The sequence below is a fragment of the Chroicocephalus ridibundus genome, chromosome 9 (genome assembly GCF_963924245.1).
Source record: "Chroicocephalus ridibundus chromosome 9, bChrRid1.1, whole genome shotgun sequence".
NCBI lineage: Eukaryota > Metazoa > Chordata > Aves > Charadriiformes > Laridae > Chroicocephalus > Chroicocephalus ridibundus.
In genome coordinates this window covers 33,403,896-33,422,929 of record NC_086292.1, presented here as the reverse complement: position 1 = coordinate 33,422,929, position 19,034 = coordinate 33,403,896, and the positions used below count along the sequence as shown (strand labels likewise).

The 19,034-nt window shown below is 42.6% G+C and overlaps 2 protein-coding genes across 3 annotated transcripts; both read right to left on the bottom strand.

Annotated features, from left to right (window-relative positions):
- Window positions 1-1,578: 1,578 nt before the first annotated feature.
- ADAL (adenosine deaminase like) lies at window positions 1,579-12,025 on the bottom strand. Its single transcript, XM_063346233.1, has 10 exons — window positions 11,857-12,025; window positions 10,127-10,257; window positions 9,523-9,583; window positions 8,691-8,778; window positions 8,031-8,112; window positions 7,126-7,252; window positions 5,699-5,779; window positions 4,559-4,697; window positions 3,960-4,060; window positions 1,579-2,584 (listed from the first exon to the last, which is right to left on the bottom strand). Exons 1-10 carry the CDS (start codon window positions 11,920-11,922, stop codon window positions 2,393-2,395), a joined length of 1,068 nt encoding a protein of 355 aa, XP_063202303.1. The 5' UTR covers window positions 11,923-12,025; the 3' UTR covers window positions 1,579-2,392.
- A 665-nt stretch (window positions 12,026-12,690) lies between these two features.
- TM2D3 (TM2 domain containing 3) lies at window positions 12,691-17,978 on the bottom strand. Of its 2 annotated transcripts, none has more exons than XM_063346234.1 (6): window positions 17,822-17,978; window positions 16,688-16,786; window positions 15,809-15,966; window positions 15,070-15,244; window positions 14,387-14,462; window positions 12,691-13,045 (listed from the first exon to the last, which is right to left on the bottom strand). In XM_063346234.1, the coding sequence occupies exons 1-6, from the start codon at window positions 17,907-17,909 to the stop codon at window positions 12,880-12,882; spliced, it is 762 nt and encodes a 253-aa protein (XP_063202304.1). In that variant the 5' UTR covers window positions 17,910-17,978; the 3' UTR covers window positions 12,691-12,879. The 2 variants fall into 2 exon arrangements, with proteins under 2 accessions (XP_063202304.1, XP_063202305.1); XM_063346235.1 differs by having other exon boundaries at window positions 16,688-16,783; window positions 17,822-17,959.
- Window positions 17,979-19,034: the final 1,056 nt, after the last annotated feature.

Below are 19,034 nucleotides of genomic sequence, written 5' to 3'. Positions count from 1 at the left end.
TCTGCATCTGAATAGATACTTAAACCTCATCTTGCGCCATATGAAATTCCAGAAATAGTTATGCAGATTTTCCACTGCATCTAGGGAAGAAAAAAAAAGGTCCTCTGCCCCATTACTGATGGTTATTTCACTCTAAGTGTACGTCACAGTTGTTTTTATACAATATTATACACTAATGAATGGTTATCTCACTGTTAACTCTGAATTTAACAAGCAGGCTTGGCAAGAAGCACCTAAAATTAACTACTATCCTACCGGAAGCTAAAGAAGGAGCCTCTGCAGTTTTACTTATAAGAGTTACACCCCTGAAAAATAGGCCAGCGGCAGTGAGAAGGTTTCAGCTTCTAATGTACAGGCAGTGGTGTGAAGACACACACAAGTCAGTTAAATGGAAATGCCAAGAACTAAACGTAACAGTCCATCGTGTTAAAAATCTGTAAGAGACCATGTGCTTGCAGGAAAATAGCATTTAGCAGGGCGATGCTCTCTGAATGGGCACAGCTGCAAGTCACAGTCAACACGTAAACCTTAAAAATCAAACTTACTTTTGTGTAACTCTGGCTGTTTGAAACTAAACATCGCATCAGACACTAATGATGAGTCATTTTGCTTTAGAAAGTTTTACGCTTGACCAATGAATGCTGAGGGTGACTGCTTAGTAAATAAACAGGAAGTTGACAGTTTTTCTTCACTAATAAACCAAATACTGTTACTGAAAAGTTATTAGAAGACCATAACCTATAAAAATACAACTTCTTTTACAAGAGAACACCGTCTCACTGGCGCGTAGGCCTGCTTACCCCAAGACCAAGATATACATAGCTTTAACATGCCAGAGAGCTGCTCGGCCTGTCTTTAGTGAGCTTTTCCATAAGAAAGGGAAAAGAATACATTTACCATAGTAATTATTTTTGTAGAAAGAAAACAGAGACCAACTTGATCAAACAACAAAAGATAATGCGATCAGTGAAATTATTTGGAAAGTAAAGTACCATTTATAAATAAGAAGTCAGCATGAGGTCTTACTCCGATTAGATAAGAATATATAAAATGACAGTTCTGCTTCACATAATTTTCCCCATCTCCAAAAGGAATGTTCTCTGCTTGGAAAATGTTCCGTGGTAACTACAGGCACCCACACAGACACAGCAACTTCTCTGCTACCTTTGTGGGGGTTTTTTTGTACTTTTTTTTATTTATGTTTCTCGTTGCCACTTTGGAGCTGGAACAACTACTTTTTGCTGATTTTATTAAAAAAGACCAAAGCAGAAGCCATGAACAGCTTCTGTCTCACTGTATTTATATTCAGTATTCCCTGTAGAGCCCAGAATTTTGCCGGTTTAATTAACTGATGTAAAAACATTCCAGGTATGAGGTACGTTCTCTCTGGCTACTCCCCACACTCGGTGGCAGTGCCTAGCACCAGCTCCTGCTGGACGTGTGTGTTCACACGGATTCTGATGTCTCGCCCTCAGAACGTAGGTGCTGGGGCAGAGCAAACCCCGTCACGGCCAGCACTGAGGAGCCCCCTCGGCTGTGGGAGCAGGAGCCCCCGACGCCTCCGCACTCGCTGAGTCCTGCCCCGGGCGGGACACGCTGCTCCTCCACAGCTCACATGCACACTTCAAGCAGTGGTTTCGAAAACATGGAGGTTCAAGCTATTTTTATTGCCTTTTTTTTTTTTTTAAACAAGAAACAAACAGCAATTCTACAATGCATTTGGAGAATTAGACCATTCCCCTGCAGAAGCTCACAGTTTGTGAAGGTGCTTAAGATTCTGAACTTTATCTAAATGCAACCGGTGCCAAGTACGTCAACAGGCACCACCACATACGCTACACAAGCCACAGCATGCTTCAGTCATTGTGTATGCCAATTAAAACAGAGGCAATATTTAATGCCTGAGACAAATATTTCACCCTCCCTGAGTTTGTTTCTGTCTTCACATTCAATCAATTGCTCAAAGCTTCTGTTTAAAACCAATTCAAAAATGCAAACGTACACACCATACACACACAGCGCTTGGCAAAATGCTGCCAACAGACATCAGCCCCCAGCGGCTGTGCCTTTATTGTGTTCTGACTCTCAAACCCTTGTAGTACGATGACATATTTCAACTATTTTTAAAGAATTGTCATATCAACGGGAGAGAAACGAGGTGAGGACACATTTGGAATGTCAGTCATTGGCCGTGAGCCCTTCCCAACTAGGAAAGAAGATTTACATCTGTCCCCACTAACAAGGGAGGCATGTTCCTGTCACCTTCATTTCGCACAGGCACCGTTCACGGGCTGCATTTACAAACCTGAAGTCTGAAAAAGGCCGGGGACTTTGGTCAAAAAGGGTTACGAACTAAGCTAACACACCCAAGCTGTTCAGAACGAGAGTTTGATTAATCAAACAGGGCTGGCTTCAGTTGGCACCACCGTTCCCTTAGCTTTGATTTTATGGCACTGGAAGCAAAGATATAGTTGATTGATTCATAGGAAAGATCCCACATCTGTGCTCGAGTCAGATTAAATGTTTTTGCAGCCAGCTCATATTCTTGCGATAGATCTGTCGCAAAGACGCCTTTATCATCAGTCTGGAGTTAAATTGAAAGAAAAGAAAAAACAAGTTTAAGTTAGTTCTTCTACACCAAAAAGGGGGTTTTCTACACATTACAAACCAGTTTTATCTTGCCGTTTCCCATTTTATTCCACGGTTCTTTCACCTGTTGGCAATTATTTCATGCTTCGTTTGCCCTATTTTCACTCAAAATTAGTAAGTTATTCAAACATAGAAGAAAACTTCATAAAGTGATGGCACAATTTATCAAGAAAATAGGAATTCCTATTAAAATTGCCAGGAAGATGGCTATGAAATGATGCGCATGTGCAAGCTGTGTCAGGCTGTGCAGGTGTCCCCGTTCCTCTTCTCCCCTCCCCTCAGATGTGGGAACGAGAGCGCACTCTATTCCTGCCTCTGCAGGGAAGAGACTCTCACCCTCACACCTCGTGTCGACGAGAACTCCTCGATACTGACTGAAGTACTGGGCTGGCATCAAAACCATATGATGGAAAGCCACCTAAAGATTACTCATCTAAAAGGAGCAGGTTTAGGATTACTTAAGGGTAAATGAGATTACCCACCTGCAACTCAGAGTCCTCCTGTCCCCTCAGAGGCTGGAACTAGATGATCTTTAAGGTCCCTTCTAACCTGAATCATTCTATGGTTCTATGATCCTCTTCAGCTTCAGACACTGTAGTGGCTCCTCATTCTATCACTCTTATTTTTACAGGCCTTTATGAGTAAACTGCTTTCTTACATGACTTCATTGGTCACCCAGACTATTCACAACTGAAAATCTCCGAAATAATGTCTAATCGTGCATTATTTTTCACCTAATACAATGGAGTTCAAACTCAATAGTCAATACTTTATATGATAAAAGACTGAGGCTTATTTGAATAATAAGCACAACACTAGTACATATACACATACTTGGGTTAAACCAACATGATGATAATAAAATCCTGCCAATGCCAGTTAAAGTACTTGGCACCTCAACATTTAAGGACCTTAATTAGCTGTCAAGAGAAGTCAAGGACTCTGGTCCAATACAACGAACACCCAGGGAAGCACAAGCTTAAATGCAAGCACTGACTCAACGTGTTGAAGAGAAATCTGTCAGTACACAAAGAGTTAAGCAGTCCATTGCATGCACAGCTGATCCTCTCATCTATACAGAAAAAGAAGGTCTTGCTTTATGATAAAACCAACAGAAATACTAAAAATTCCCATTTCTATTACAAGCATGTCTCAAACAGAACGCTACCACTTCCTATAAGCAGATGATTTGCTGCAAGGTCAGAAATGGTCAGTAAGTCATCTCTGATCCACAACAGGAGATACACTTCTCCAATTTCATACTAGTTTGGCTTGTTGCCTAAACACATGGTTAAAATCAAAAAACTTACACAGAGCACTGCAGGGTGGCCCATGTTGTACCAGTATCCAAAATGGTGTTTGTCACAGGAAGGCACTGTCTGAGTTTTGATGTTTGATGTCATGCAAAATTCTAAGGGAAAAAAAGAAGAAACAAGAAACAAGGATATATATCATACAAAAGACATGGTTTTGACACATTAATTTACTTACTTCTGTTCCTGAATGAAAATTAAAATCAGCTATTGTTGTTTCTTTGATTTTCTGTGCTTCAAATATTTGGTAATATCTTCTGAGGCAAGATATGGGGATCAATTTCTTCTTAACTACTGGCTGGGTACAAAATTTAGGGAGCTTGCAGACCAGATACAGGAACACCACACAGCCTTGCACAGTAACTAAAAGTTATGATTTCCTTTGGTTTTCATCCGAGACATCAATTGTTGTCTGCTGACACAAATATGTCAAAACCACAAAAGCATCACCTTCACAGGCAATTCTCTCACACACACTGCCATGTGTTTCTAAGTCACCTCTGGTCAAGGACAAACGAGAGTTACCACATCAGCAGCACAGACCATATTCTGGAATCTAGACATCACTGAGTAATTTCACTAACTTTTTTCCTTACCAATAGGTATCTGGTTTTGTCGAACAAGTAGCACTAACTCTTCTGAACCTGCTGTGGCAGAGTTGAGAAATGTTCCATGCCCAATTCTGTCAGGAGGCAGGCCCAGGAGAACTTTGGTTTCCTCTTCTTGATTTGGAATCTAGAGAGGATACATTTTACATTCTGTCAAGGCAGCATAAAGCAGCACATTAAATAATTACAATGGACTTCAAGCTCTATTTTCACAGCGTATCTTATCCAAAAGGAAGTGTTAGTGAGACCAAAGACCCGCATTACTACCCTGAAAGGAAAGAAGTAGCACGCAAAAGTGACTCCCAACCGGGAATTACAAACCAAAGAAGCCAGAACCCTGAACTGGTAAGGTCTAAACAGATGATCACTATCTGCAGATCTGAAGCACTTTCAGTCGGAGCCCTCAAATCAGCTCTCCGCGCTTCAGTGTCAAAACTACCCTGTCAAGAAGATCTTTAACACCCATTTTACACAGGGATTAACACAATGGTGCATGAAGAACTGAAAGAGGCCAAAACCAACACAACAAACAAAAAATGAAACAAAACCAAGAGACCACGGAGGCATTAAGAAATAAATTCTCACAGGAATGTGCAGGAATATCCTGCAAAAACCTCCTTAATGAAATAGAAACAAGTATGAATAGACCTGTGACATCATGTATCGTGCCTAATTTCCTGATGAAATAAAAATATTTTCAGTATTTATCAGACCCGTCAGAGTAAACTTCAGCCACCACTTCAGCATTCTGTACAGAGAAGCCCAACTCCTCCTACTGATGGAAGCATAGCCAATAGAGCTACTCATGAAAATGGTGCAAATTTTACAACATGTGACTTCTAAGGAAATACCAGGAAGAAAACAGTGGATCTCTTGGAATATTAATAATTTTCAAATTCACAGCCAACCTCCCAATAGATACAGTATGGTAAAAAATAATTTGACAGCTTTGATTCAGGAAAGATTGCTGAAGATTTCTCCTTGTTTTCTTCGCTCTTGTCAAAATGCCCCAAGTCATTACTATTTTGGCCCAAGAAGTTCAAAATGCACAGAAGTTAATTTTAATTTCATCAAGGTTTTCATAGAACAGGAATTACAGCGAAGGACCAAAATAAAGAAAACTTTTACCTCTGAAAGATGCAGTGCCAGCTTTAGACCTGCTTTTTTTGCTTCTGAGAGTGGTTCCAAAAAATCTTGACCATGTCCTGCCTTGAAGACAGAAAGACATCACCATTCTACAGCTTTGATGCAGTGACATGCCGAAGTTAAGACTCAATAGCCCTGGTGACTATTAAGCAGGTATTCTTTATTGCAGCGCCGGGCGCACAGGGGATTGCGCCACCTAAACTGCGTGCCAACTGATTTAGATGTACAGTTTAAATACATACTATGTATGCATATTCACTAGTTTTCCAATAAATGATTACTTATTCATTAACTCATTATTACAGGTTACTGCCCATTCCCACATGCGCACTAGAGTCTCTCGGTGGTCTTCAGAGACATCTGGTGATCATTTACTTTCTTCACTCCTCTTCATCTCTGTGACTTCTGGGTCAACTGCAGGCCTCTACTCCTTTATTCTTGCTGGCGCATCAAAAGTTTTAGCTTTGACTGGCCTCTGCATTCCTTAGTAACCCTGGGCCCCTTGTTTTGAGAGATAAGCTTCTACTACAAGGTTATATTGTCCTAAAGCATTCTTTCTTAAAAATTAGGAGATGTGTTCTGACATTTAGTACTACAACTGTTGCATCTGCTCTTTGTACTGCCTTAAAACACCCAGTCTCCTAAATTAAGCTCCCACTCTAATTTACAGTTCTAATATATTAAGCACCTACTTCAATTAGTTTACAGCTTTAATGTATCAAACCCTACTTCAGCTTGTTCTACAGAATTTTTCCTAGCGCAATAATTAGGAAGTCTAGCAATATCAAAACACTGAATTCAAATACAGTGACACTGAATTATTTTCCTTTTCCCGTTACTTCAGTTTTGAATGCAGCAAGACACCCAATGTTCTGTTCTGTGGGCACAGTTTAGACAAACTGGGCAAATATCAGCAATTCAGACAATGCCTGACACTGACAAGCCAATTACCTTGATTTTGATATCCTTCCTACAGCTATCAAACACGCAGAGCCATTTCATCGCAACTTGACAGCTATCCTCACACATTTTTGCTTTCTTAATACGCAGGAAACGCTTGGTGCATCTAGACAAAACTTAAGCTAGTGTCAACCTGTAATACTATTTAACTTGCCTCAACCCAGTCAACCTGACTGGGACTATTTAGTAACAGACACTTCCCAGAAAAACACTACTACTTAGTGTCTCTTTCTTCGGTGTCATACATTAACCTATTGATTCTCTGTTAGAGTATCTGCTCCTTACAGCAAGAGGGATTAAGCTGGTATCCAGACTGCGAGCAATCCGTTCAAACTAGCAACAAACAGGACAAAAGCATCTAAGAACAAAATGTGAATAGAACTGCTTGCTGTTACACAACATGATATATTTATCTTCAAGAACAGACCAAAATAAAACAAAAAACTTACGGTGGGATCACCACTGAGGTCAAGTCCTACTACGACCCCATCAGTGGAAAGAAGGAACTCTTCAGCAAGTTTAACGGTCTCTTTCGCAACTGCCGGGCCACCTCTTCTATTTATGGCTATTAACAGTCTGGGATAGAAACATACATATTAAGTTAAATACAGGCTGTAATACCAGGAGACTAACAAATCTAGTAGCAACAAAAATGGCATTTCACATCCTTCACGGCTGTCCACAAAGAGCATTTGTACAGGAAACCGTTCAAGGAACAAAGGTGCCAAAGTGCAGAGGGACACAAATAAGGTCAATACGTTAGCCTGAAATGCCACAGCCATGGTGAGAGGGAGGGCAGTGAACAACCCCCTGCTCACTTGCTGCCTGTGCTATCAGGTGAGCAACCTCTCGGAGGCGTGCACATGAAGAATGAGAATTCTTCAGCTTCCACAAATACATCTAATGAGGTTTGCTATCCAGAGTGTAAAAGTCAGGCAAGCAGACCCTCCAAGCAACCACAGACACACCCCTCAAACTTGTCTGCTGGTTCAGACCACTCCTTTACAGCAGGCTGCTTGTACAGCTAATCAAGCAAAAGCTTTGCAATGAATCTAGACTGCGAAAAAGGAGTCTTTAATGCAATCTCATCAAAAACACTGCTTTTCCTGAAAATGTTGCAGAGAATGGACAGTCTCAGAGCTGAAAAGCCTCACAGTTTCATTCTCTGGCAGTAAGAGGGAAGATAAAAATTCAGGTTTCCATACAAATTACTTATTTTCATTCCATATAATCTAGTTTAAGCACAATTTTTTTTCCTACGCTGATGGGTTTGTAAACCTCTCTGCAAACCATGACCGAGCATCAGACTGCACACAAAACCTTGAAACGGAAGTAGTCCATGTGCTGTAGTTACCTGACATCTATATCCAAGCCTTCTTCTTTACACTGCTTTATACCCTCAAGTACAGTTTCAACATACATCCTTTTGGTCATACCTACAAACACATGCACACATTTGGAATAAACATACTTGAATTAATTTTATTACACTGCAGACCCAGCTCTCTAGCCTCAGAAGTTTCATTTTGCACCTTTGATTTTAGTCCATAGCCTTCTAATCTAATAGTTCTAATTCTGTTTATAAATACAGCTTTACTTTACATTTGAATTAAGCCTCCTTCTAAGCATCTGAAAGAAAGTAACTTAGTGTGAACCACAGAATAACAATAGGACTTACTCTTATGTGTTTCTGTTAAACCACATCTACAAGGAAATTAAAAAATGAAGTAATAAAAAGAAAATATATCAGCTATTCAAAGTATCAGCAGACTCAGATGTCATACTAAAGCAAAAAACCCACATTCTTGGGCAGTAGAGTTATAACCAACACATTTTTGTCCTCAGTGATCTAATAGTAAAGTGACATGTTTTTACATGGTTAAATCTTTGCTTTTATATTTAAAGTATATTTTTATTGAACCAACTAAATTTGACTTTACTTGTTATTAACATAGCCTTAACTAAGTTTTATAGCACGTCAGACTTAAAAATTAAAAACCAGAACAGACCGTACCTGTGGACTTTTCATCTCTAGGAGTGCTCCTCAATTCCAGGTACTTGACACCATCATCAGCAAATTCTTTAATAACATCTTTAGTTATCTGATTAAGAAACACTGTATTCAATATCATGAAAGTACTTAAAAGACCCAGATCTTTTGGCCTGAAACACTTTTTCAGTGTCTCAGTCCCTATGTGTTTTTAGCGTTCTCCATCTCTGGGAACACCACCCCACAGAGGGCACCTCTGCTTCCCTCAGCGAGACTAAAGAGCGTTTGGACAAACAAGAATTTCCTTGTCTGAACAGGAATAACCCTCAGCTGGGGCAGTCATCACCCCGTTCACAGCCACCACACCCTTCTGGAAGTTTAACAGGCTGCCTAAAAACCCCTTCTCAGGGGGAAAGAAGAGGACACTATGCCACCTTCCGCTCCCTGTTTTGATCACGCAACAGTTCTCCACAACAGTTCTGTAATCTGAGGCAAACAAAGGGCAGTTCTAGTTCTGTAGTTTTGGTACGTACTGAACCGAAGAAGAAACAGGAGACCAAGGTAAATCAAAGCTTTGGCAACAACGAACAGACATCACATTTTTAAGACATTATCAGCCCAAGCAGCTGAGTGGTCATAATAACCACCATGTTGGAAGGTCATTGCTTTCACAAAAATTAAATGTAAAAAGTTATATAAAATCCTGTGTTTCTAAATTAATGTTTTACAATAATAATTATGATCTCCAATTGAAAGGACCATTGCTGATATTGTTACTTTGAACCCAAAGCTGTTAATCCAACTAACTGACTGTTGTATTGCTTGCTTGTTTTAAGCCAACTTCTAATCAACTCACCAGTAAAATATCTTCAGGCCTAGTGGTAATCTGATAGATGATCTGAAACATCTGAAAACATCTAAAATAAAAAGTTTAAAAAATTAATTGGACAAACATTGAACAGTAAAAACAGTATTCAAAAAAAGAAAAATCTACACTTTGGAAACATGTACTCACTATACTCAATTAACCAGCTTGTGGCTTAAAATACACAGACCATCTGAATGGCCATTTCTGCTTTTAGATGCTAACAACACATTTGCAACAGAAATTATTATTATTACCACCAGGCTTTTTTAAGCACAAAGGAAAACATGAACTTCCCAAAAAAGGAAACTGTAAGAGTCAATTTCCTCTGAAGAGCATACACTACAAGTGAAAATTTCCAATCCTTTAAAAAGGGAATTAATCAACATGAGATTTCCATTTAGTTTGCAAACATCTAAGCAGTTATTATATTGAAACAAGTAGCAAAAAAAAAAATCTAACAGATTGTACTGTAACTAAAACTTGAAGATGCATTTTCTGCAGTCAGTGTATAGTGCCACATACTTCTCTGTTTTGAACTCAATTAAGTGATGCTCGGTAAATATTCACCACTCACACACAGGTGTACACTCACTCATCTAAGGTCCTTTTCTTTCCTTTGTCAATCACCGTCATTCCATTCTGGATGTGAAGGGATGGCTTCTGGGCCATAAGTTTCTTCATAGTGGCAGAACTGATACAGCCGTTCAAATGAGCATGAAGTTCCTAAAGAAAAAAGATTCCTATGCATTTATGTCCAGTGAAAAGGATGGCTTCTACATCTTGTTTGTGTTACTGGTCTTGTATGCTACTTTAATTGTTCACTCTGAGTTTGAAAACAAAAAAAAGAGCTATCTTGGTGTTTGGCTAATAATTGTTTCCTCGTGCTTTTGCATGGACTGGTTCAACCCAGACCCTTCTGTTGTTCCTTCTCTGGCAGTGGCTGCTGCCGGCACTGATCCCGGTGGGAGTGCGGCTGGATCAGGAAAGGCAGCTCTCCTGCTCCTTCTGGGAGCCAAGTAGCTCAAGGTGACGAGGGAGCCAACAGCTGCCTCAGAATTAACAAAAAGTATAACAAGGGTTCAAGAACTCTTTCCCTGTCCACTGCTAGTTAAAGATACATGTATGTTGTTCAAAAATAGTTAACATCTGTGTATCCACTCACCTTTCTTTTTTTCATACTTCGAAGTTTTAACTCACACCAGAAATCCAGCAAGACGCTATCTCTGCCCATTGACAGCAGCTGGAGCAGCAGTCCTCCTTTGTCCGAGGCTGCTTTCTGCCTGCCTTTCTCCAGACAACCTGCCTTTGGGGTCCACATCTACGATCCTCAGCTCCATTGCTCACTTCACCTTTGCTCCTTCTTATGCTCTCTTGGCTCCTGACACACGGAAAAGGTCCCTGGTGCCCTCCCCGCTCCTGCAAAATGTACCTGCAGAGCATCTGGTTTGTTACCCACCCCCTCGAACACATCCCTTCTCGCTGGGAAAAGAAAAACGGGAGAAGTATATCTTCAAGCCTTTCATTGGAAGATACGTTGAAATTGTACCTCCTTCAACATTTAATTTTATGAAGTATTATATTTCAGATTCCTATTTTAAAGTATTAAGTTCACAAGCAGAGGAAAAGGGGTCAGATTACTGTAAACTGTGAAGGTGCACAACTCCAGCTGAACACCAGGAGCTGTGGCTGCTTACCGCTTCTGGAAGTCACTCCAGGTACACGCTACTGCTACTACATTAAATTTTTCCCAGGCTGAAAAGTGAAATACCTCACAGAATTCAGTTAGACATGAAACATAAACCCTGAAAAACACCTTACTGAAGAGGAGCCTGGGAACAGAGGGATGGTGGGATCTGATGGGGGTTTGAGGAGCCCTCGCTGTGTAAGCTCTCTGAGAGTACGGGCCCTTTGCTGAATCCAAGGTGCCGAAAGGTGACACCGATAAAGTGGCAGAGACCCGGCCCGAAGGAGAGCAGAGATATACCGCCAGCGAGGCACACCCTCCGGGGCATGGAACAAATAGCGTTATCAGAGGGGGACTTGTCAGCCTTAGCCTGGCTGCAAAACAGGGCAAAACCAGAAAATACAGATCAGGCTTAACTGATTTAACTGGGAGAAGGTTAGACACTGAGAACGGCAAACAGCTGCTGCGGGGTAAAGGAGCTCAGAAAAAGCGCTCTGTTGTTAAAAACGGAGAAAGAAGCAGCAGCCGCCGCCGCCGCCGCCTCTCGCCTCGCCTCGCCTCCCCTCCCCTCCCCTCCCTCGGCGCCCGTGCCGGCTCCACCGCGGCCCCTGTGCCCCGGCCGCCCCCGCCGCGCTCACCGCTTTAGGCATCCGCCGGTAGAAGCGCAGCTCCCGCTGCCCGTCCCGCTCCCGTCCCGCCGCCATGACGCTGCCGAGCCGCCGGGGGGGCGGGGCCGGGCCACGCCCCCTCCGCACAGCCACGCCCCCGGCCGCCCCCGCGCGGGAGCCGGAGGCGAGGCCGTAAAAACCACCCGTCACGGTCCGTCCCCCGAAAGCTCCCAGTTTATTCAAGTGACGCCAATTTCAGATCCACCGCCCCGCCGGCCCGGTGCCGGGGGGGGGCCCGGGCGGGGGCAGGCAGCCACCGAGGTGTTCGGCACCCCCGCGTCGCCGGTGGGCAAACGCACACGTTGCACCGCCAACCCTTTTTTAAAATTAACTTGGCAAACCCGCTAGCACAAGAATACAAATTTCAAAGCCAACCAAAATAAAGGCATACCGGAACAATGCTAAAATCTATTTCATATTTAGTGCTACTGCAGTCTAATCCTAAAACCCCCACAATTTTAAGTCCCCAAGACACTAAGCAAATGTCAGCCCTTGCTATATCCCAAACCAGAGATGAATGTAATTAACATCATAAAACACAGCTAGTGTAATTCAGGCAAATAAATTCTCCTCCCACAAATACAAAAAAAATGAATATATTACTGACATATTTAGGGAAGTTAGCTTTAAAGTTAAATTCAAGCATACAAATAGGAAATAAACAACTCAAGTTAGTTTGCATCTCTTTCAGCGCTTGACAGATCATCCGAGTTCAAGCACAGTGCAGAATTTTGGTTAGCAGTTCAACTGTTTTCACAGAAAAACAGCGTGTCCATCAGAGAAAGAAAATGAATTTCAACGCACTCAGCGATCCACTCCTTTATTTTACCTTAGTTAAAGGCAAGCTAAGTACAGATACTGTACATTAACACGTATGCACATAGAAAGAACAGTTGTTCTTCATTCTACCTCCACGGCCCACATCTCTACGTTCTTTTATTTAGAGCCCTTTCCAAGCAATTACTCCTCTCTTGAAAGATGCTGCACCCACGTTTAAATATAGAGAGACCCATCTGCAGGCCCCACATAGCCCACACCTATTAGCAGCACGTCAATTAGCGTCCATATTCCAAGTCCACCAAAGCTGAAGAGTTTTCCCAGACCTTCCCGCCACTGGCCCAAATAGAAACGATCAGCCCCAAATCCACCAAGGGTGATGCTGTAAGAATAAAAACACGATTCACTATTATTATTTTTAGATTAACTCAGTTTGGGTATCCATACACAGTTCTTTCTGATATACCTACAAGGTAGTCATAGTTTTCCTCTACATCATTCGAGAAACGATACATTTTTTTGTACATAAAGTGCTGACTAGGTCATTAAATGAGGAAGCTTTTGATGAAATAGCACTATTTCTTAGCTAATTAATACTATCCAGAGACATGACAGCTTTTCATTCACAACAGGCAATAAAAACAAAACCTCTCAAATTTATAAATGTATCTCGACTTTTCTAAGCTAGCAGAAGCTAAAAAAAGCCCACAACAAACAGGCTACAGAAACAGACCCAAACGCTCAATTCAGCCCTGTGCAGCAGTCAGGCAACAGCAAACCCTCCAGCTGGTGGCAGAGAGAACAACTCTTGCCATAACGGAAAGTGTGTTAGATCACTTTCTTCATCAAGGTCGTATTCTATCTTTGGCTCCAGGAATAGAGAGTCTCGCTACCCAATTTATCATATTAACCACTTTTGAAATATTAAAGTTTAATGAAAAAGGTGTTGCCACCAAAAGAACTTCGATTACTTTCAAATCACTATTATGGTGCTCTAATGACTTAAAATTCCAAAAATAACCTAAATAGTTTCTTTCACTATTGCTACGCTGGTAGCAGTAATACTAAAAAAATAATAATTAAAAATCAGTAATCTTCCCTAATAATTTCAAATGCAAGAAACTTCTTCTTTAGGCATTTCTGGCTGTTATAGTTGGGGAGGAAGCTGTAATAAATGTGTACCAACTACAGCCATCTCAGTGATATCTACCAAATTCAGAAACAGCTGCATTCATTTCAAATACTGAGAAGTAATTTGGACAACTTTCAGCCCTAAATGTTTAAAACACATTAAAAAAATGGAAGAAAAAATTGTAAATCTACAGATTTTTTTTTTGAGCATTTGTACCTCATTTGACACTATAATAAGTGAATAAAAGTAAACACGTCCATGATCCTTTTCTAGTCAGAAAATGGATCACTTTGTGAAGCCTAAAAATCATCGGCATTTACTCTGAAAAAAGAACATTCAATGCAAAAATAACATAAATGTTTTCTCTCAAGCTCTATTTACTGAAGACAGCCAGTATCGCTGCACATGAAGTCTTTGAGCATCCTATACCTTCAAATTCTAAGCTAGACTACATGAAATACTAGTTATTCAGTAAACCATTAACAAATACTAAGCAGAAAAATACAGAAACTGAAGATTTTATAGACAAGTAATGTATTTCTAATAATATCATCTATTTTAGCTTGATGTTATCTAACAGTTCTTGCATACCTTAGCGCCAAGGCAGTAGACCACTTATAACCTCCAGTCCAGTTGCAATAGAGCATCTTAGGAAAGACACGATTACCTAAACATTAGAAAACATTAAAAAAACCTTAACGTAACAAAGACCACATAATGAGTAAGAAAATGACAAGCAAAAAGATACCATACTTCCCTAGTAAGAGTCTAAAAGGGTCGACACTATTTGAAACGGACACTGTCAACACAAGAGCTCATATATACTCTACAGTCCTCTGCTCCATCAATCTTCATCCCGCATCAGAGAACATGCAAAGTCACTGAACAAATAGGGGGAAAATTAAACAAGCTGGGTGGAACCAGCATGAATTTTTTAAAGTTATCCCACTGAGACATTTGATATTGATTCTATTAGCAGTGTCCAAATTAGTACAATTCATAGAAGTTGACAAAAATAAAACAATTAGAACTATAGAACTATTTGCTCTCACGTGAAGGTATACAACAGTATTAAAAGCAAATGTTTGGAGTTAGATGTCACTATTATGCTTTAAAATTAAAATCTAGCTGTAAAAAATCTCAGTAGATTAATCAAGGTGCAGGCTGTTACTGCAGTGGACGTAAATAATCATTGTATTCACCCATTACAAAAAATGTTAAGAAATTATTTAGAAAAAAAGCTTTTTTACAGAATCTGCTTCAGCCCACTTTACCTAGACAATGAATATGATCCCGTACTGTACAAGTGGCATTGTATCGTTGTCGCGGACAAGAAACCGTCATGCAGTTTGTAGAATTGGTACATACATAATCAGTTGTTGCAAGCTGCCAGCAAAACTGGCATGTCATGTTAATTGTAAAGTTCTCCTGCTCATGGTTATTCTGATCCTACAAAAGACACCATTATCATTTCACTAGTAATAAAAAAAATTCACAGCGTACAGCATCAAATCACATTCCATGTATAGATATTTTTGGCAAAATAACAATCACCCTCTTTGCTACCTCTATGTAGTCAAGTGCAATAGAAAAATCAACATTAGAAAACTGACAGAGTTATTAAAGCACGGTTTAACATTCCTGCTTCCTCCAATCTAAGGCTAGTGCCAAGAGGAGGACTCATTCACTCTCACCTGTAAGATCCGTTTGTACCTCTGGCGGGTATTTAGCCTCCCCACTCTCAAAATGGTTTGGTTTTGATTGGTCAACAAATTGATTTAACTCCGTATGCACGGCTGCTTAACAAAACGATCCAACACAAGAAAGGCAAAACAGAGAAGGGTAGGTCTACCTCCTACAGCAACGGCCTACAGTTGGATGATTAAACGTACCACAGATCTGCAAACCTGCCTAGGTAAGAACCTGGAAATCAAATCTTTTATGCTTTATGACACGATGACACAGTATAATTAAATGACTTAAATTTGGGTTTAAAAATAACAGGTTACTTACAAGACAATGAACATATGGCTTGACTTTGCAATCAAAAGTCGCCGGTTTCCCATATATACAGGAATAATTTGTGTTACATGTCATACAGTCTGGTGGCAATCTACTGCAAAGCCCGTTGCTAGGACATTTAGTCACATAAGATGGAATTTCTGTACTTTCTGAAAGGTGAAATACGTGAATAAAATTAAGAAAGTGAATAAAAAAAGCTATATAGTCTAAAGTATATATAGAGATATGTTTTCTTTTATACATATATACACACAGATATATATATACACACACACACTGACACTATAAAGGGCATTCCTTGTTATACACTGAACCGCATCACAAGTTGGTGGTGTGGGAAGCTCTGCGTTAGCCAAGTGAGCTGCTACTCAGCACAGCAGGGTACCCTGCAAGGATCTCGCAGGAGCTCTGTAGAGGACAGCACGGCCACACAATGCAGCACAGCACCAGAACAGAGCTCAGCGTGGATTAGTGCCACCTCAGCCAGCGTTTCTCAGCAGAAGTAATCAGTTTAGGTAGAGAAGCAGGCTGACACATGTAACCTACTTTTAGTTCAGGCCTAATCAGGTTTGCAGCCAGCTCAGTCATTTGCTGTTTGTATGCGTTCAGAACCACCTCAATGGCAGTTTAACTGGTTGTTTTCTAGCTGTAAGATCTTATATGGACCAATTTTCTAATTATATAATCTAAGCTCATTGTTAAGGTCATGGAAGAGTAATTCCTAATGTGTTATACTATGATGTCTTTTACCACTGTGAAAGCACAGACCAGGGTTTCCATGACACAATTCAAGAACTTTATTACTAAATTCAAACACCGAGGAAAAAGGCCTGTAGAAATAAAACAAAAAGAAGCAACATAATATTGTACCTGCTATTTTAAAATAAGGAGTATTTGTACTTGTTGAAGTGAGACTTTTTCCAAATGTAGACTGTGGCTGTGAATGCTTTGTGGTCATTAAAGATCCTGCTACAATAAAAAAAAATATGGAGAAAGTGATATTTCTAGAATAAAATTCATCTTCAGAAACAGTTTGATTTAAGCATGCCAATATGAAATTACAAGTGGAAAGGATAATGAGAATTTAAAAATTGTAAAAATCTGTTTTGTTCTAGAAACAGTAGAAGGCTTATGTTAAATGTTAAAATGAGCATTAGAATCGAAACTTTCCTTCTAGACAAGATTCAATCCAGTCTAATTTTTTAGTTCATAAGAATTAAGAAACACTGCTCGGAAAGCAGATTTTGCACTGTATTTGCTACAGGACAAAACCATTTAACCAAGCAACGCAGCTGCTACTTTGATAGAAAGCTGGAAGAGAGGAACTGGCTGTCAACCACGGCTTGGTTTCTGCATGGGCTTCGTGTTTGCCTGGGCGACTCCCAGGACCGCGAGGACTCTGTGGGGCTGCGCTTGAGCCCAAACGGCAGCACAGCCACGGCCTGGGCAGGTTTGTCACGGCTGCCCACCCAGAGGGAGCCGAGCAGCCCCAGCGCCTCGCCAGCTGCGTTTGGATCGCACACAGCTCCCGAGCAGGAGCACCACCAACGCCGCGGTGTGTGCCCGGCGCAGCAGGCCGGCCGGGCGGCGCGTCCTGGCCCCTTTGTCCCGACACCGCGCACCGCAACACGGAGCTCCAGCCCTGCCGCGCACGGCTCCACGCCGCCATGCCCCCGGCACCTGGTTCCCCCCTCCGCCCGCGCAGTCAGGGAAGGGGCAACGCGTCTTCCACCGACCGAGGTCACGGTCACCTGGCCGGCTCGGCCGCTCAGGAACCGGGCCCACGTCCAGCCCCCGGCCCGGGGTGAGGACGCTCGGAAAAACAGCCCCCGCTTGCGGGCGAGGCGCTGAGGCGCCGCCGGGCCTGAGAGAGCGCGGCCCGCCCGAGGGGCCGCGGCCAAGCGGCAGCTCCCTTGCCTGTCCCCCCCCCTTCTTCTCCCACCCACCGCCCCGTCTCGGCCTCGGGGGTGGGGGAGCGGGCAGAGCGGCGGCGGCCGCGCTCACCGCGGCCGGAGAGAACGTAGAGCTGGGACAGGAACAGCGCGACGCCGCAGAACCTCCGCAGGGCGCGCAGCCCCGCCAGCGCCGCCATCTTGGCTGCCGGCGAGGGGCAGGGCCGTCGGATGCGGCGCGGCACCGCTGAGGGGAGGGACCGCCCTTATGGAGGAGGGCGGCACCGCTGAGGGGAAAGGCAGCCCTCATGGAGGCGGGGGGAGGGACGGCCCTCAGGGAGGAGCGGGGGCGGCACCGCTGAGGGGAAGGGCGGGCCTCATGGCGGGGGGGGGCGGTGCCAACCTCAGTAAGTCTTCCAGAACGTCACCCATCGCTGCTTCCCTCCTCCGGCCCTGCGGCTCTGTGTCCTTCTCGCTACATCTCTCTCCCTGTCGAAGATTTTAATTTATATTGGTTTTATTAATTTATGACCTCCAATGACCTCCCTCAATGCTGCAGGCCGTCTGAAAACTTAAACAGTGACAGCATAGATACATGTATGCTAAAGTCAGTCTTCTATTCGCAAAACCTAGTAAATGTAAGTAAAAATCACCCCTCACCCTCCATGTTAATTCTGTGAAGGGGAACAGAAAGCTTTCCCAGCACTTGTTCCTTCTCCAACCATCTACAAGAAGGGTCGGAAGGAGGATCCGGGGAACTACAGGCCTGTCAGCCTGACCTCGGTACCAGGAAAGATCATGGAGAGGATCATCCTGAGCGAGCTCTCAAGGCAAGTGCAGGGCAGCCAAGGGATCAGGGCCAGCCAGCATGGGTTTAGGAAAGGGAGGTCCTGCCTGACCAACTTGATCTCTTTCTATGACCATGTGACCCGCTTTCTCGATGAGGGGAACGCTGTGGACATTGTCCATCTGGACTTTGGTAGGGCCTTCGACACCGTCCCCCACGGCATTCTCCTGGAGAAACTGGCGAATCATGGCATAGACAAGTGTACCCTCCGCTGGATAAAAAACTGGCTGGATGGCCGTGCCCAGCGAGTTGTGATTAATGGAGCAAAATCTGGTTGGTGGCCGGTCATCAGTGGTGTTCCTCAGGGCTCAGTTTTGGGGCCAATCTTGTTCAATATCTTTATTGATGATCTAGACAAGGGGATTGAATGCACCCTCAGTAAGTTTGCGGATGACACCAAACTAGGTGGGAGTGTCGATCTGCTTGAGGGTCGGAAGGCTTTACAGAGGGATCTAGACAGCTTGGATCAATGGGCCAA